We start from the raw sequence: 17,548 nt of genomic DNA on the forward strand, positions 1-17,548 counted from the left end.
CACCGAAACTGGCTGCCTAAATAATAGTGTTGTAGAGACAACGTGCTAAACTAGCTACTGTGATGAAACCTCGTATAAGGCAGTATGCTTCGTTGAAGTCTCAGACTATCGAAAAGCAGGTTACACAGCATGGATCCTTCAGACAACCCCACGCCGGTCGAACTTCCAATCTGACAGTCTAGCCCGGATGACATGAACCAAACAAAGCAATGTCCTTTGCCCCATATTACAGGTCTCACCCCGCAAAAAGCAAATGAGCGTTCTCGACCCCATCCATCCCAGTCTTACCACTCCACAGCACCCTTCACTATTGCTGCCCCCAAACCCCGGTCGCCATCTCATGAGCAATTTCATGAAATTTCCCCTCATTTAATTCATGAGAAAGCACCACTCGAATAGCATATGGGGTGGCATTAAGAGAGTCAAGCTGGAGCTTGCGTTCTCCAACTACCCGCAGGATCCACGCCAGCAGCTTCTCCATACGAAAGGGGAGCTGAGCGCGAAAGATGTTGTTGGACGAGCCTTCGTGAATATTTGTGATGATGATATCGACAGCGGGGGGTCCGGAGAACACTAAGCCTCCAGCATCACGGACTTCACCGGACTCAGGATCGTTGAATTTGCCGTCCACAATGGGGCGGTTGCTTGCTGCATGCCAGCTGGGGGTGTGGAGCTCGTCGGGATGCTCGCGGTGGAATGGCTGTGGACGAAGGTTGGCCTCAGCCAAGACTTGGGCTAGGGGAGGGTCACTTGCTTCCATAGTTATTCAGATGCTGGGATTGATGGCTTGATGGAAAGAGTTTCGCTATATGATAATTGTTGATGGAAGAGATTATTAGGATGGTGAAGGATGATGGAAGGAAGAGTTTCGTTCAGGGCTAGTGGACTGGGAATATACCTTATTGGGAGTCACATGATACCCTGCAGGGTTGGACAGATGTTGCCTGCCAATCGGTTTCCTCTGCTCGTTGTGGTTCTGTCAGCCCATAAGCTGAGCTTGTTTGCTCCTGATTGCATTGTGTTACACAAGACCCTGGGGATCATCAGGCAAACAGATTGTTCCCTGCTTTCGTTCCCGAGCACACCCGCTGTCAGCCCTACGGAATCAGGGTCCGTCAACGCATCGTTCTCATGAGAAGTACGGGAACCAACTCTCTTTAATCTCTTCTTCGCCTGTGATGGGTGTATCTTTACACCATTCATTGGAATTCATGCTCTTTTGACAAGATGTGGAAGCAAAGATTCTGTCTACAGCAGTTACAGGCCACGGACAGTACTCGCGAGGTCTTCAGTAGCCTTGTCGATGTTACACAAACGAGCTGAGAATCAGGCGTGCCATATCTTAGCCTGGACTTCAATCACACCGGCTCCACTTCGAGCCGAGAAAATGCCCAAAAAAGTCATCTAGAGAGCATAGCAGTAATGCCTCAGGATCAGCGCCATCACCACGGTGCTACTTGGTCGACCTGCAGCAGTTCTCCAGAATCACAAATACCGAGAACTATAGCACTCATCCAGCTCGAGACATAAAAGGCTCGTACCAGCCCATACTCCGGATGCTTTCTCCCTCATCAACAGCTTCATCTCTCATTGACTACTCTACCATCTCTAAAAGCCATACAGCTTAAAAGAACCAACTCAGCCTTCACGATGCGCTTTACATCCTTCGCCATTGCCACCGCCTTCCTGGCTACCATGATTTCTGCTACTCCAGTGGCCGAGCCTGAGCCCAACCCTGTTGAACTGGCTGCTCGAGCCAAGTACACCATTCACTGTAGTGGTGGTCTTAACCCTGATTCGCACTGCTTGACACCTCATTCCAAGTGTGACTCTTACGGCACGTACCTGGTTGAGTCTGGCTACAAGGAGCAGTGCAAGAAATGTGGCTGTGCGAAAGAGTAAATCTTTCATCCTTGAGAAGGTATTTGTTAGATGTCTCGGGAAAAAGAAGGATGGGTATTTTGCTAACATGAAGAAGTATAGTATGAACAGAAGCCGAGTTTGGGAAGAGGCATGAATGATGATCTAGGAGTTTGAAGGAAGATGTGGTGGTCTACATGGGAATATTTCGGTGTGTGAGAAGACTGCTTGGGATAAAGAACAGTGGATAAATTGTTTGGCTCAACACTCATGTTATAACCCAGTGTTAGAACATCAAAATGATATCATCTACTGTTCAGACTGTGACTCTTCCGGTATGGCATGGATAATTGTCCAATGCAGGCCATGATATAGATGGGGTATATCGAGGCCATCCATCCGTCGCATACGCATACAGGCATAAATAAGTCTTAGCGTGTACTACGCTTGGTTGCCTACTGAACTACTACAGAGGGCTCTGTAAAGCACAATTTCTTCGTAAACATCTACGCCTCGTTGTCGGGGATCTGAAAGTTACACTTGTAATATAAAATGTTTCTATAACAGCTCGTCCGATTGTACCGTGTTTGGAGAGAATCATCGCCTTAGCTAAATAAAACTAAATATACAACAATTTACAACAATAGCAAAGAGCAAAGCGTAGTAGCCATACAAAAGGTCAGGATGTAAACGAGTGTTGAGGGTCAGACAGTCCAGTCCAAACCTACGGAGCTCGTACTGACACTCTTCTATCACACCAACGTCATTAAAACACCCAGACCAGCTGCATTATCCTGTATTTCCAACAGCTATATGTCAGCTTTCTGCGTCTGTTGAACCACCGATTATGAATATTGATCCCGTAAGTCCTCCAAATAACCAGAATCCATATATTCGCAAGTCTTGTAGTTGTGACATTGTTCATGAAATGTAACCGATCACAACCAGAAGCAAAGCATACAGCGGTCCACCCCCAAGAGTAAGCCACAGATTCGTCTTCTGCTTCTGTTTCGTCCTACTATGAGCGGGTATCTGGTCACCCAGTGTCACGTCCTTGCCCTGGTCTTGGGTAAGGAGAAGGGATGGTGCAGGGTTTGGATCGAGTGGCGAATAATTGCCAAACCGATCGATTCAGTACAACCAAAATAGCAAGACCCTTCCCCCAGCAAGGATGAAAGTGTCTCGGGGGTGGGATACTGGCGGAAGACAGTGTTGATCTACGTCCTCTTCTTGCGTCTTCATTTGGGATATATACACCACATCCCCATGTGACATTTCAGTCTGAGTGTTCTCCCGTCCGGGACAGTAGTCCATACCCACGCCCACTTGGTTAGTAAACGGCGTTGTGCACGCATGAATATCGCTGTGCACTCGCCGGTACCATCATACATGCCTCATATTTCCTACTTAATAATGGCAGGGACATCTGCTTCTGACAGTACCGGTATGTCATGCGTATAGATTGGTCGAGTGTCGAGTCTGTCGACGTAACCATGTCATAATGCTCCTGGTAAGTACTGGTAGCCTGGAAAAGTTCTATAAAAGCGAATAGTTTCGAGACAGCAGTGAGGAGGATTTTGTATTAGTTATGTTCGATGAGAGGTCAAAATGTGTCGCACAACTGGGTCAATATCTGGTACTGATTCTGCTTCACATATGTTATTCTGTATCCATTATGAGACCGACCTCAAACTATCTTTTACAATGTCGTTGCGGAGGACCAGGAGCGTGATATTGTGGTGTTGGAAGCATCATTGTAGTATAGGACACTCGCATAATTTTCGACTCTTTTAGGTAGGCATTCGGTTAAAACATCACGCGTCTTGTTCTCCTCTATGTGAAGCCTCTGATAGTAGGTCGATGGCGACAACATGCGAAGGTAAATCCGAGAACGCACCATGGGATAGAGGTCAGATTGATCACAATTTTTCGCCATTACTATAGACCACTTTTGTTGCAATTCCTCACCATGCAGCATACGCAGAAGTCAGAAGAGATGGTGCACCTGCTTTGTAGTGATAATAAGAGTTGATTCTCATGCGCGTTGAGTAGCTAGTAGTATCACGCTCCCGGCTGGAGCCAGTTTCCCCTGGTAGCCACGCCAGCTATGTGCGGCCCATTGACTGTGCCTGAGAATTTTAACTGCAGATGAGAAGACGCTGTATTGGCTCCTCTTGCCCGCGTATAGGGCATAGCTTCCATGCTGTGATGTGCTGTTCCGTCATGATGCCATCTCATGGTGTTTAGACGATAGTAGTTCCTCAATATCGCATATCACATGAAATCGTTGTACACCCAAAATCAGACAATATATTTCAAGGTTATGACAGTATAGTATACAAGAAACCGGTAGAACGTCTAGGCGGCGAGAAGCTGCGTAGCAGGGAGATGAGGGGTAGATGGTTGCTCAGTGCAACTCGTAGGCTGCTCCAAGTTGGAATACTGCATGGTGTGATCTTCGTCGCGAATTCTCTTTATAAGACAAGATGCAAGATAGATGTATCTGCGTGTCATAGCAGGTTTGAAAGAAGTTGCTTGGACTGGCAATGATCGTTGCGAATTCAAGGCTTTCTTGTCGACGCCTGAAGGACGCTACCCTTGATCAAGGAACTAGCGCAGGTTGCTCCACCAAGTACATATATCTCTGGCTTTGAGCTAGGCCCTCTAGTAGTGTAAACTCAGTACACATGACAAGGTCTAACAACACTTTGCTCTTGAGAGGACTTCATCCTTCTCACCACCATCTTTGTATCTGAGGTCTTAGTGTGCTGGCATCAGAAATGCCTGTGATGGGATTTCTGGACCTGCTTGATGGAGTAATATGGTACTATCGGAGCAAAGGTTTTATGGGTCTTGTCTAGATACCATGGTGCAGGGCCAGAGGCAAGTGAGGGAGAGATATCCTGAGGAGGAAGGCTGTATATATAGCCGTGTAGGCGGCAGGAACGGAAAGACATCTAGTGAATTACCAGGATGTGGTTAATATCACAGTAGTATTTGCCACGACACCACTGCATTGCCGTTAATGATAATGACCCGGCGTTAATTTTGGGCTTAGTGTCGGATATAAAGCATGCTGCCGGAAATGTGATCACACTTAGTCAGGATTCTGGGCGGACTTTTTACCTCCTACGGCTCTCAGCACACCGAGTCACTTTCCTACTAGCCATGGAAGTTGCCACCGTTCTTTACATTGTTGCAAGGCAACTCCCGATACTACATCTATATTGTGGGAGATGCCGAAGGAGTTTGTAGTATTGAAGCTCATTCTTTGAACTTGTAGGTCAAATTTGGTGAAAGTGGCCTGCATTTGCCACAGATAGCACCTCATATCTGGCACGCAGTGCATGAGGGCCGCAAGCAATGTTAGCCACTGTACTCCACTAGCCACTGTTTTAGCAGTGCATGTTTCTGAAACAGTACCAATCCCCAAGTCCTTAAAGTGACTACTGTTTGAATACTACTAGAAGCTGGTAATATCTCGCTGACAAGATAGAGTTGACTATGCCCGTTCTAACCATTCTAATTTAATCTCTCTTCCTGGGTATCGGCTATACCAGCCCTGAGGGCATGAAGTATTTATCATCGAATGAGGAAATGATTTAAACCCAATAACTGAAAGCTAAATGTTCCTCACACTTCATCTCACCCCGCGAGTCGTACTATGTTTTATGAACTATCCAGGCGGTATTGACATCAGCAGCCGAGGGATTGCATGCATGCATGCTCGGACATAAGCCGGGTTCATGGCTTGGGGAAGCTTCCCGAAAGAGTATGGGTGTCCGAGCTGGTCCTGCTGGTGACCCCATCTGGCGTCCAACTACACAAGCATAGGCTAATATCAGTCCCGGACCCCACGAGCTAAAGGCCGAGATGCGGGGTGCATGGATTTGATACCGATACATGCCTGGGATGGATGACCAAACAAGTCGGCTTTCATGGACGAGCGACACGACTTGAACCCTCAATGCGCCGGCCGAAGGACCGAGCCATAGAGGTATAAGAACACAGTGACCACGCATTTCTCGTTGAGCTCGTCTTATATCATGTCTTAAAATCAGTGACACATATCAAGTAATTAAACAAGATGAAGGGTGCCTTTCCAACGCTTAGTTGGTTGACCCTGGGCATGGCCTGTGTGGCAACCTGCACCAACCCAGTAGCCCAGACGAAGAACGGAAGTTATTATGGTGTCTACATGCCTCAATATAAGGAGGACTACTTTCTTGGGATTCCATTTGCTAAGCCCCCGCTGGCACACCTCCGTTGGGCTAATCCCGAGGGTGTTAATGAGTCCTGGTCAGGATTGCGCCCTGCTACAGGCTATGCGATGGTAAGAACCTGGAATGACCTTGCTCTGTGTTTAGTCTGAGACTATATACTTACAAATATCACGCGTAATAGGAGTGTATAGGTTACGGCGGTGATCAAAAGGGTTATCTTCAGGTGTGGATGAATGTCACCTTCTCTGAGTTGTTCTCTCCTGACCAGCAGATTAGAGCGAGGATTGTCTCTACCTAAACGTGGTCCGTCCCGCTGGATACAACAACGCAAGTCTTCCAATACTTGTATGGATTCATGGTATGTGATGAAATTCGTCCCGACAATGGCAAGCCATCCCCGACGCTGAACGAATGCAACAGGTGGCGGTTTCGCACAAGGCGGCACTCCCGACCTCCGTTACAATCTTACATTCATTGTTGAACACTCACTCAACATCGGCCAGCCAATCATCGCAGTAAGCATTGCATATCGTCTCGGTCCCTGGGGATTCTTCAATGGGGTTGAACTCGCCAATGAAGGATCGTTGAATCTGGGGCTCAAAGACCAGCGCCTGGCCTTGAATTGGGTGAAAGAGAACATCGCAGGTTTTGGTGGTGGGTTTTCATATTCCCGTTAAATGGATATAGACCAGAATCACTAAGTTGTGACCCTCCTATTTAGGTGATTCAGATAAAGTGGTGATATACGGGCAGAGTGCCGGCTCCGAGAGCGTGGGATACCAAATCCGCGCGTACAACGGGCGAGACGACGGGCTCTTCCGTGGAGGTATGATGGAGTCTGGCGCGGTGCTACCTGGTAGTGGTCTGAACCTCACCTGGACGTACGAGCCCTGGTTTCAGCAGATAGCAGATGAGGCTGGATGTTCCCAGGCTGTCCGCAAGCTGGACTGTCTACGCCGCACGCCCTTCACTGTCCTGAACAATATCCTGAACACCACTGCTAACGATACAACGCCTTACAACTGGAGGCCCACAGTGGACGGCGATTTCGTGGCGCGGTATCCCAGCGAGCAACTCGATAGAGGAGACTTTGTCAAGGTACCTATTATAATCGGATACACTACGGATGAAGGAACCACAGAGTGCCCGGAACCAGTGAACACCACTGCCGAATTGAAGAACTACCTCAGCTGTATGTACTTCTTTCCCTCATCCCTTTCTCCCCACTAAGAATTAACCCAGCAACAACAACCTACGGCTGGGCCCTCGACGAGCGCGTTGTATCCGAGCTACTCGAGCTCTACCCCAACACCACCGACTTCGGCATCCCATCATCCGAAGAACTCGGCGGCAATGTCACTTTCCCACAGCCCTACGGTGCTGCATTCCGCCAGACAGCAGCATACTACGGCGACGCTCAGTTCATAGCTGCGACCCGCTACACCTGTGAGCTATGGGCAGCACATAACCTAAGTGCATACTGCTACCGATTCAACACCAAGACAGACGATTACAACTGGGAAGAAGGCGTGGCGCATTTCTCGGACTTGATTTTCATATTCAACAACCTTAATGGTTATGGTTTCAGTCCGAACCCCTTTATCAATGCTCCGGAGAGTTACACTAATCTTAGCTACCTCATGTCGGGCTCGTGGATCAGCTTCGTCAATAGTCTGGATCCTAATGCGTGGACTGGACGTGGGCGGAACGCCACTCGGACGGAGAACTGGCCCGTGTACGATCTAGAGAATCCAATAAGTATGATCTGGGATGCGAATGTCACGTCGTATGCGGCGCCGGATACTTGGCGTAAAGAGGGCATCGCGCTGATTAATGCCAACCGGAGGGCATACCAGAGATAAACAGTGAGTGACATGGGAAGATAGTATACTAGTCATTTGACGCATGCTGCGTATCCAATAAGAACAAAATCCATCAGGCATCATTAATGAATTGTAACGGTTCTAACTTCCGGTCTGGAGCCCTAACCCGATCTGAGACCACCCAAGGAAGTGGAAGTAAAGAAGAGGAAGAAGAAAGGTTTGGATTAAAATCGAAGCAATGCCAATGGTAGCTCGAGGTTAAGTCTCATACTGAGGGCTCACGCTATTCAACTCCAAAGATCAGTACAAGAGAAGACTTTTCGAACATAAGGCGATAACTCACATATCGGAATCTCTTCTAAATGAACAGAAACACTCGAAATTTGCTGTTCGCATCCCACAAAATCAGTCTGATCTTCGGTGTATCTTCTAACATCATTGCGTGCCCCCTTAAGACACACTGACATTCGATATCCACCATCACGGAGCGGGGTGAATGTGAAACTTTCGCACTCTTTCTGAAAACCTTCAAGCGTCATCCATCCTTCGCTGGTGAAGCTCATCCATCTAGCAGTACTGAGATTCTTGAAACCGAGACCATACTTTTTACTGAATGTGCATACCCACATCTGCCGCTCAGAGTGTTGCCAGGGCTGTAGCGAAATCCACTCATCGCCATCAGCGTTGAACACATATTGGATTCCAGGATTATTGAACCAGAATCTGTAGATTTTCTGTGCCTGAGGTATAACCGTCATCGTGAAGGAAATGTGCCCCAGCACTGAATGGGGCGATACCAAGCGAGGCTATGTTGTAGAGATGTTTAGTATGAATATGGAGAGAAGGGTGAATGTGTACCGGGTCGGCAGGACGTGATATGGGACATAATGATCCAGACTTCACGGTTATATTACTCTCAAATGTAAGATGGGAAAGGTAGACCAGAGGGATAGATCACTGAAAGAGAACACATGCAATGATACCCAAAGCCATTCTGGAAGGATTGTATTTCCTAATCTATTTTTACATACGTTGAACAGACTATTGAACCAGGGTGATGATGGGGTGACAGTGAGGGCCATGGGATTGGTCGCGCTCCGGGAGTCTGCCTGTCTTACTTGGTCTCTCTCATGAGTTAGTCTGATTCCCAAACAGCCGGCCCCGTGGTGGCATTACACCTCATGAACAGGAAGAGCCTTGGCCATCCCATCGATAAACATGGGAAAGAATCAAATCAGGAAGATGGGTTGTGTATTTATACTGCTCAAGTCAGCCTACATTAATTATTAACTATTTCACAGATTCTACAGGTTTGTAATGAAAGTAATAAAAATAACGATGAATTGATCATAGGAAGAATGGTAATCCAGTATTCGATGAATGAGGGTTGTCATCTCGACTGATTTCTGTGACTAGAAGGTCGGGTATCGATAATACTGCAAGCGAGCCCAGATTGGAAGATTGAATCATGCCAATAGAAGTGGCAGTTTTTAATCTTGTTATTAATGGAGGCGACGAGGAGGATATAGTATGTTGTTCAAGTTGGTTACGTCGGATGCAATCGAACCATGAGAATAGAGAATTGTCGTTGCAGTGATAGGCACTTATTGATGCCGCTCCCGAACTGATGCAGACTCTACGTATCTATAGGAGACTACGGAGTAAAATTTTTTCTTATTTAATAATACTAAATTCATTTTGCTATATAAATGGCTGCAAACCTAATATATCATCTGTGGAAATAGCATACTCACCCGACCATTACACTTACAATCTAGCGACAGCTCACTCGCTACCAGCAAGCCCAAGGTCCTTCATAATGATAGTAGCAGCCTTCTCACCAATAGCGTAAGCAGTGGTGGCCGCATTTGCGCCAATGTTCTGAGGAACGATACTCAGGTCCACGAGCTTCAAGCCCTCAATCCCATGAACATTAAGCTCGGGATCAACCACGCCGCCATCAGCAAGCGCGCCCATTTTACAAGTACCTAGAGAGTGCCAGGTGGTGCCGACATTCTTGCGCACCCAGCCCTCAATGACCTTGTCATCCTCCGCAGTGTATTGGATGTCGGGGATGTTCTCGTCATTTGGCTTGTCCAGCCTGACAAGGGCGGCGGCGGAATCCTCAGCGAACGGCGGATGCACGCCCGCAAACTCGCCGCGGTAAACATCCATTCTGCGCACGATTTCTCGCTGCTTCTTGTACGCCCAGATGAGCTTCTTGACATCCAAGTCACTTTTCAAGAATCCAGTCTCAAACGATATATCCGCGTCGGGATCGGGGCTTGTAATGTGGACGTGGCCCCTGGCGTAGGGGTAGACAGTGAACAAAGACGTCGCGAGGTATTGGCCTGGCTCAACGGTGTGAGGCTCACCAGGGAAGCCGCCCAGCAAAGCCATTAGCGCCATGGGTTTGTTGGGAGTGGAGCGATAATCTCTTGCGTATGCCGCCTCGAATTCAGGTCCAAGAGCAGCGACATCCGCTTCGGTGGGACGCAGCTTGCAGGAGGCATCTTGGGCATTCCACCCCATGATTGGCGCATTGGATTTGATTAACTCTTCCATGTTGATTCTACCGGAAAGAGGGGCGTCAAACGTCTCGGTTGGCTCCAAGGCACTGTAGTATGCCTGAGTCAAGAGATGATGATCCTGGTAGTCCCGGCCGATTCCGGGGATATGGGCCACGGTAGGAACGCCAGCCTTGTTGAGAATCGCCTCGTCGCCGAGACCGGACCTCTCGAGAAGCAACGGGGTGCCTATAGCACCACAGGAACTAATAACTAGCTTTCTGGCCTTGACGCGTCGAACATCGGTGTTGTTATCCTTCTGGAAGGCAGGGTTTGGCTTGAACTCAACACCCACAGCTCGTTTGCCCTCGAACAGAATCTTGATCACCTTCGTCTCAACAAGGACGTGGAGGTTTGGGTGTGCTCCATCTTCCAGCTTCGGATGCAAGTAGTTGCTGGCGGCATCCTGGCGGCGGCCCTCCTTGTCAACAAAGCGGAGGGCGCGTTGAACGCCGTTGCTGGTGTCGAGGTCTTGAAGATCATTGACCGTCGGGTAGCCGACCTCGTTGGCGGCAGCAATGAATTGCTCTGCCGTACGCTCAGAGTAGAACGTTCCCGGGGACACAACAATAGGACCATTCTTTCCATGAACAGAGTCAGGGCCCGGACCGTGATACGTCTCAAGCTACAATGAGTAAGGGTGGGTTAGTGAACACTGTAGTCAAAAATGGCAATGCCGCAGGGTTCACAGAGTGCAGCTTTGTCGATTTGTTAACATGCCTTTTTTAAGAAGGGGATCATCTCATCTGCAGACCATCCGGGAGTGGCCCACGAATCCCAATCATGGCGTTGAGCACGACTGTACATCATCAAGTTGATTGATGACCCTCCGCCCAGAACACCACCTGCTGGGACGATCATTTCGCGATTGTCCAACTGCGACTCCGCATTTCCCTTGTAAAACAGGGTTGCAGTACTGGTTGGAAGAAGTGCAGTTGGAAAAAGGAGTGGAAACGCAATCAAGTGGTTGCCCTTGTTGTTCTGCCCGCCCTCGACCACGAGGATAGACAGTGAGGGATCGGCATCGGCGAGTCTGGAAGCAACGACACACCCCGCGGTACCGCCTAGGAGAGATCGTTAGTATAGAGTTATGATTAGCAGATGAGTAGATGAACAAACCGCCGGCGATTATAATGTCGACCTCGTCGATGCCTGCGGGGAGCCGAGTGTAAATTCCCATGTTGTTGGATGTGATAGTACGGTGAAATGTGATGATGATGGAACGAACTGGGCGCGGTGGATGGGAACACACTAGGTTTAATAGCTCCGGGTCGGTTGCCCGACTAACAGCAACCCCACGGGATTTTTATGACACGTGGATCCCTGTAAGTCTTTTGTACCAACCACTTGAGATGTTGGACAAGGCTGACTGGGTTGTTACCCACTACTACCTGCGGCCAGCAACAGGCGGGCGTCTCAGATGTGGCTCTAGGTTTGCGGGGCTGGATATATAGCGCCCACAGCTAGTAATGACTAGGTTCGTCTGGGTAACATTACGCTCCGCCGTGTAAGATGCTCCCAGGTTTCACTGTACGTTTTTATGGGTGATGGATGCTACTCTCTAAAGCCTACTTACTATACCTCACATCTTACTATGTTGTGATTCCTATACCACAGATCCGGGTTATATACAAGAGTCTATCGCCAATCAATACCATTGAGAATATAACAGTTGTATCATGCTAAAAGTGATGTGTGCAGTAAACTTTTGTCAGCTTGGAGCAGACTTGCAAGTAATTGTATTATTGCAGCGCGGCGAAATCCAATTTCTCAAATTTGAGAGGAAGCGCAATAAGGAACCCAAGCGCTGCACCAAATATGTTCAGGTAAAACACAGAAGCTACACTCTGCGTAACTGCGTTCGTGACCTGGGCACGAACATGTTCGGACAACGTCGTGAGCAGGCTACTTCCTACTCCATCAATAGCGCCTCTGATTTCGCTAAGAGGAACATTTGGTAGAATGTGCGATATCTTCTCCGTAGCATGGTTGATAAGGACAGAGGTAGCGATGCCCAGTGACAAGGCTAGACCACCCATCTGCGCACAAGAGAAGAACGCTGTAACGTCCTTCCGCGCCGCCTGTGAACGCTTCAACTGGCCCACAGTATAGCCAAGTTGAATGACTGGTCCGACACCAAAACCCTGGATAACGGTATATCCACAAATGCTAGCCCGAGAGGTATTCGTGTGAATGCTGGACAGCAGGCCGTTGCTAACAAGAAGCAGGACACTGGCCCAGATGAACCAGCACTTGTACCATGGGAACTTGGGCATCACTACCCCGCTAATGCCCGCACTGACCACAATAGATGCTACAAATGGCAGGGTATAGACTGCAGAGCGCATCGAAGAGTCATGCAGCACAAACTGGAAAAACAGCGGAAGCGTGTATATGGTGACAACGATGTCAGAAATTGCGACAATCGTCCAGATCCACAGGCCGACCACCAAGGGATCCTTGAAGAACTGCACGGGGAAGATGCGATCCGACGTGAGAAGGTGGAATTTCTGCTGCAGAGCAAAGATGGTCCATAGCAAACCAGTGGCAACGTAAATTCCAATCATCTGGCCGCTATCCCAGCTGTACACGACGCCGCCAAAGCCCAGCAGCATCACTGTTGACACAGCAGAGCCAAGAAATAGCACAGCACCCAGATGGTCAAATGCCTTGATTACGTCCATGAGCCCCAGTGACACGCTAGGCGGTGCCGAAGGCATGATCCAGATACACGCGGGGGCGGCAACAGCGGCAACACAGATGTTGATATAAAACGCCCATCTCCATGTTGCGGGCGAATCAGCGAACGCCGATCCGATAATGGGACCAAGAATGGTTCCTAGGCTCCACGCCATGCCGACGATGTTGAGATACTGGTTTTGTTCTTTCGCAGTCGTCATTCCGGTGATCATGCTAATGGTGCCGACATAGATGCCGGAGCCGCCGGAGCCAGCCAGAGCGCGACCCGCGACGACAGCGCCAATGGACGACGCTGAGCCAATAACCGCAGATCCTACTTCGAAGATAAGCAGGGCTGCAAGAAAGACAAATTTGCCGTTGAGGAACTTATTGAGCTTCGCCCTGTGAACAAAAGTGTTGGTAGTCTGTCCGCCAAATTACCCTGCTGCTCACTTATCTTACCAGATAGGGTTGGTTCCAACTTCACCCATGGGATATGCCACTGAAACCCACGGTAGCATATCTATGCGATTGCCAAGTGTGTCGACAATAGCAGGCCGCACCGTTGCGGTCACGGTATTGTCGAAGGCATACAGAAAAGTCGCCGACAGCAGGGCAACATTGACAACAAACCACGCAACGCCTGTGATCGTGCGCTCGGTCACAGCACCCGTAAACGCAGACGGGCCACTGGACGTGGGAATCTGTAGGGGTTTTTCAACATAGTCACTTATCGACGAAGCAGCTGTCTGTCTCGGCGGCATGATGCAGGTACACTCCTGGCCAACTGGTCCGTCTGTAGTCGCATCCCAAGAATTTAAGCCTGGGAAGGAGAGTGGGCTGGACTTGAGCAGCCCTGCTAACCAGCCTGCGAGGAGAACAGAAAATTCTCTAGGGTAAAAATAGATCAATACATAATGGAGTAACAAACTAACAAACTAGTGGGCAGCGCTCGTTATCTCCATCATCATAGCCTTGTTACGCCACCTCCGTCCGCAGACGGGAGCGCAGGGAATCAAAAGTTCTCTTGTCCCATTGTAGATCACAACATATAAGGCATGGACAACAACTACTAAAGTAGCTAACTAACAAGTTACTGAACTGCGCTCTTTATCACATCCTTGTTGAGCCCCACCCCCTTGCGCTAGTCGAGCTGCCGGCGCATCGCAATCAACTGATTGCGGGGATCCTCTGTATTTCCACTTGGTGACAGTTTTCTTGTACTTGTGGAAAAACACTCACTCTTAGGGGCTGAATGGCCAATCTTCCAGTACTCAATGTGCGCATCCTGGTTATGGGTAAGAATATGTCATTGTAGTCTTATTAAAACAAAGGGATGTGTTCTGTAGTTACAGCGCACAGATCACCGAGCACACCCAGTTGTTCTGGCCACAGCCTAACTATAGCCCGTTACGGTTAGTGCTTACTGACCACGATGCAACTTAGTATAACCTCATCAATTGCGGTTCTTTGTCTCCCAGTTGGCGCCCATGCCGAATTAGGTAGGTGATGTACAGGCGGACCGATAATGATGATCTTTACCTCGAATGGCGCACTCGGAGTCCAACGTCGCCGAGGTCAACGGAGGGCGGACGCGAGATGAAAGGACTCAGACAGGACAGCGGACCACATCCCCAACGGAAAAAGGGGCACTAACATGGGTAGTAGTGGCTCGGTTCACACACAGCCGTTTGCCTGGGGGGTAATTAGCCTAGACACCTCGCTAAAATCGGGCAGCATTGCGCGGCCGCAAGAATTGAACAGCCTGGTCCAACATTGTGATAATCCCCTCCTGCTCGGGATTAGACGATGTCTGGGTGGTGAAATAGGTCGACAATGCATTAAAAGGACGATCGGAATATATGAATATGAAAGGCAAAAAATTACCCGAGAAATATACATGGGTTATTCTCGTCCGAATCCCGAATTACCAATTGTGAGAGTCGTCGCCACTTAAGCGGAATTTATGCTTAACGCTAACCAAGCATGAGCTCGTTGGTCATCATGTCAAAGTCCTGTTCGCGAGCAGCCAATGCCCATAAAAATATTCCAAGTTCTGGTCAAATACTCAGCCCGCTTAACTGGAGATACTGTATATTTTTGATGTTCTCTTTCCCGTGGCTTTCTTTCTTTCCATGTGCTACTCCCCACGCCTTGTTTGTTCTTTTGAGACTCCATTAGGGTATTTGAAAACAACCCCACTTCTTCATGGAGAACCCCCAGCATATGATCCCATAGCATATGTTCGAGCAAGGTAAATGAGAGGTACATTGTGACTAGGAGAGCGTCTTACACCCAGATGTATCTTTGATAAGTTTCTATGATCAAGTTTATGCTGAAGAAGTACAATAGATATTTTACTTACCTTCAGTGTTCTTAAAGAATGCACAGGGGGTCAAGAAGGGGTAATGAATCTGCTTCGGTCGTCGCTTGGATGTCATACTTCTGCGATCGTTTACTTTGGGTAAAAATTAAGCTGCCGCCTTTGAACTTAAACCAGGCTCTCACTTTCATTCCCTGCATGAAGGGTAGGGATTGAGTTCGATCGCGCTTGCTTAATATTTGAACTAAACAACATTATGTTTGCTGGAAGTTGTTGAAATAGTGAAGCTCTAGCTAGGACGCCCTAGCTTAGTAGCAAACCTGATTCGACTTATAGAAGCAACTTCATTTGTGGAATCCAGTACATTGAGAGAGGAGCGCGACAATGCTGCGATGGGAGTAAAGTAAATTCCCAGGATTACAACAAGACCCATTGAGTGGTAAGGTACAAGAAGAACCAATGAAACGAAATCGATGCAAGAACTGGATGAACCACTAATCCCGTTGCCAGCTTTCTGCTGTTTGCTTCAACACCTTTCAATATCCATACCACCACTCCATCCCTCGTCGAGCCAACAGATTCTTGTCGCTGCACGCCATCATGGACAGCTGCCCTGCACTATGAATTGGTGCAAGTGGTCTAGGAGGAGTAGGCAGCTTCTGCCGAAGTAAAGGCATTGTCAAGATTAGTCTTGAATGAGGTCACCTCGTCACTGAGAGAAGCGGGTCCGTTCGTTGTCAAGGCGTCAGCGAAATTGTCGAAGGCCGTGTTGAGAGATTGGAGATCGCCAAGAATCAGACTTGCTCCACCTGGAACACTTGACCAAGCAGTTGCTTGATTTTCAATGGCACTTAATACGCCCAAAAGGCTTCCCATTACCGCTTGGATGTCCGCAAGAATAGCGGCTCCAGATTCATCATCCAAGGATCCGGCGCTGTTCGTATCGGTAGTAGCATCATTTACTGAAGAAACAAGATTCTCCAAATCGTCGTGGATGGCCACAGCTCCGGCTAAGCCACTAGAGGGGAAAGTATTAACGTCTTGCTAAGAGTCGAGATGCCCGGGGCAATTCTTTGGTTTACATCGTACTCGACCGTGATTGCGTCGCGACGAAGGATAGGGGTACCGGCAGCAGTTAAAGCCAGAGTGAGAAGTTTGGCGATAAGTACCATCTTTGTTATAGAAAGTTGATGAAGTATAATAGTGCTAAGGTTGTGACAGCCAGGAGTATGGAAGTATGGCTTCCGAGGACATTATTGAGGGCTACCTAGGCTCTATTTATGATGCGATGGGTGAATAAGTGTAATACCGGAATGTAAGGCAGGTAAGGATCAAGCATACATAGCACAGCTAGCGCCATTCTGTATACTCAAATTCACCTTTGCCTGGTACCTATACCATTCCACGTATTGGGTGCCCATACTCTTACAGGATAAACACTGACTCTGGAGAGGCTTACATTCTCCAGTCTCCGTGAGACATGCTAGGCCCGGAATCTATCTAAGCAAGGGGCGCATGTACATGGAGCGAGAGAAATGATACAGCATGCCACTGGCAGTAGCGGAACAGCTTGAATATACATAGAGTGGGTCGATCGGCCACGCTCATGCCCTAGTCCACATTCCTAGTCCACATCCTTTGAGGTGTTATGTGTCCCCAGATCAACAGGTTATGCATATTGCCAGCTCCTACCAGGAAAAGATTTGGTTTGACTGGTGATGATTAAATTATCAGAATAACAACCTCAAAAAGACGAAATGTCTTCTTAAAACACATTCTTGACAAACCCTCATACATAATAAAGCTGGAAATATGTTGATAGAGATATTGAGGCTAGTGACTTGTACGAGATTCCTTCTGTCCTGGAAATATAAGAATACTTTGATAGCTTTGGTCTGTCAGCGGCAATAATGTAATCTACAGTGTGATAAGCCCACATACGGAACCGATTGGCTCTTTTAGAACCCCATGCTGGCTGTGTCGGATAATATTTCCGTTTATCCTTCAACAAACCAATAGAGAGAGGGCTTTCTGCAAAGAGTAGCTCCCCAGTTGCATCAGCTCAGTCTTGCC

The 17,548-nt window shown here is 48.3% G+C and overlaps 6 protein-coding genes across 6 annotated transcripts; 2 read left to right on the plus strand and 4 right to left on the minus strand.

Annotated features, from left to right (window-relative positions):
* Positions 1-307: 307 nt before the first annotated feature.
* Positions 308-760, minus strand: AKAW2_60479A (uncharacterized protein; the record flags this gene model as incomplete). The annotated part of the gene is made up of 1 exon (XM_041692609.1): positions 308-760. The coding sequence occupies one exon, from the start codon at positions 758-760 to the stop codon at positions 308-310; it is 453 nt and encodes a 150-aa protein (XP_041545977.1).
* Positions 761-1,650: 890 nt separating this feature from the next.
* AKAW2_60480S (uncharacterized protein) lies at positions 1,651-1,902 on the plus strand (the record flags this gene model as incomplete). Its single annotated transcript, XM_041692610.1, has 1 exon — positions 1,651-1,902. The coding sequence occupies one exon, from the start codon at positions 1,651-1,653 to the stop codon at positions 1,900-1,902; it is 252 nt and encodes an 83-aa protein (XP_041545978.1).
* A 4,045-nt stretch (positions 1,903-5,947) lies between these two features.
* Positions 5,948-7,945, plus strand: AKAW2_60481S (uncharacterized protein; the record flags this gene model as incomplete). The annotated part of the gene is made up of 6 exons (XM_041692611.1): positions 5,948-6,193; positions 6,265-6,306; positions 6,360-6,441; positions 6,504-6,737; positions 6,805-7,275; positions 7,326-7,945. 6 exons carry the CDS (start codon positions 5,948-5,950, stop codon positions 7,943-7,945), a joined length of 1,695 nt encoding a protein of 564 aa, XP_041545979.1.
* Positions 7,946-9,691: 1,746 nt separating this feature from the next.
* AKAW2_60482A (GMC family oxidoreductase) lies at positions 9,692-11,653 on the minus strand (the record flags this gene model as incomplete). Its single annotated transcript, XM_041692613.1, has 3 exons — positions 9,692-11,098; positions 11,194-11,537; positions 11,593-11,653. 3 exons carry the CDS (start codon positions 11,651-11,653, stop codon positions 9,692-9,694), a joined length of 1,812 nt encoding a protein of 603 aa, XP_041545980.1.
* Positions 11,654-12,215: 562 nt separating this feature from the next.
* On the minus strand, positions 12,216-13,916 carry AKAW2_60483A (uncharacterized protein; the record flags this gene model as incomplete). Its single annotated transcript, XM_041692614.1, has 2 exons — positions 12,216-13,554; positions 13,615-13,916. The coding sequence occupies 2 exons, from the start codon at positions 13,914-13,916 to the stop codon at positions 12,216-12,218; spliced, it is 1,641 nt and encodes a 546-aa protein (XP_041545981.1).
* Positions 13,917-16,114: 2,198 nt separating this feature from the next.
* On the minus strand, positions 16,115-16,647 carry AKAW2_60484A (uncharacterized protein; the record flags this gene model as incomplete). The annotated part of the gene is made up of 2 exons (XM_041692615.1): positions 16,115-16,493; positions 16,565-16,647. The coding sequence occupies 2 exons, from the start codon at positions 16,645-16,647 to the stop codon at positions 16,115-16,117; spliced, it is 462 nt and encodes a 153-aa protein (XP_041545982.1).
* Between the last annotated feature and the right edge of the window lie 901 nt (positions 16,648-17,548).

This window comes from Aspergillus luchuensis, chromosome 6 (genome assembly GCF_016861625.1).
Source record: "Aspergillus luchuensis IFO 4308 DNA, chromosome 6, nearly complete sequence".
Taxonomy (NCBI): domain Eukaryota; kingdom Fungi; phylum Ascomycota; class Eurotiomycetes; order Eurotiales; family Aspergillaceae; genus Aspergillus; species Aspergillus luchuensis.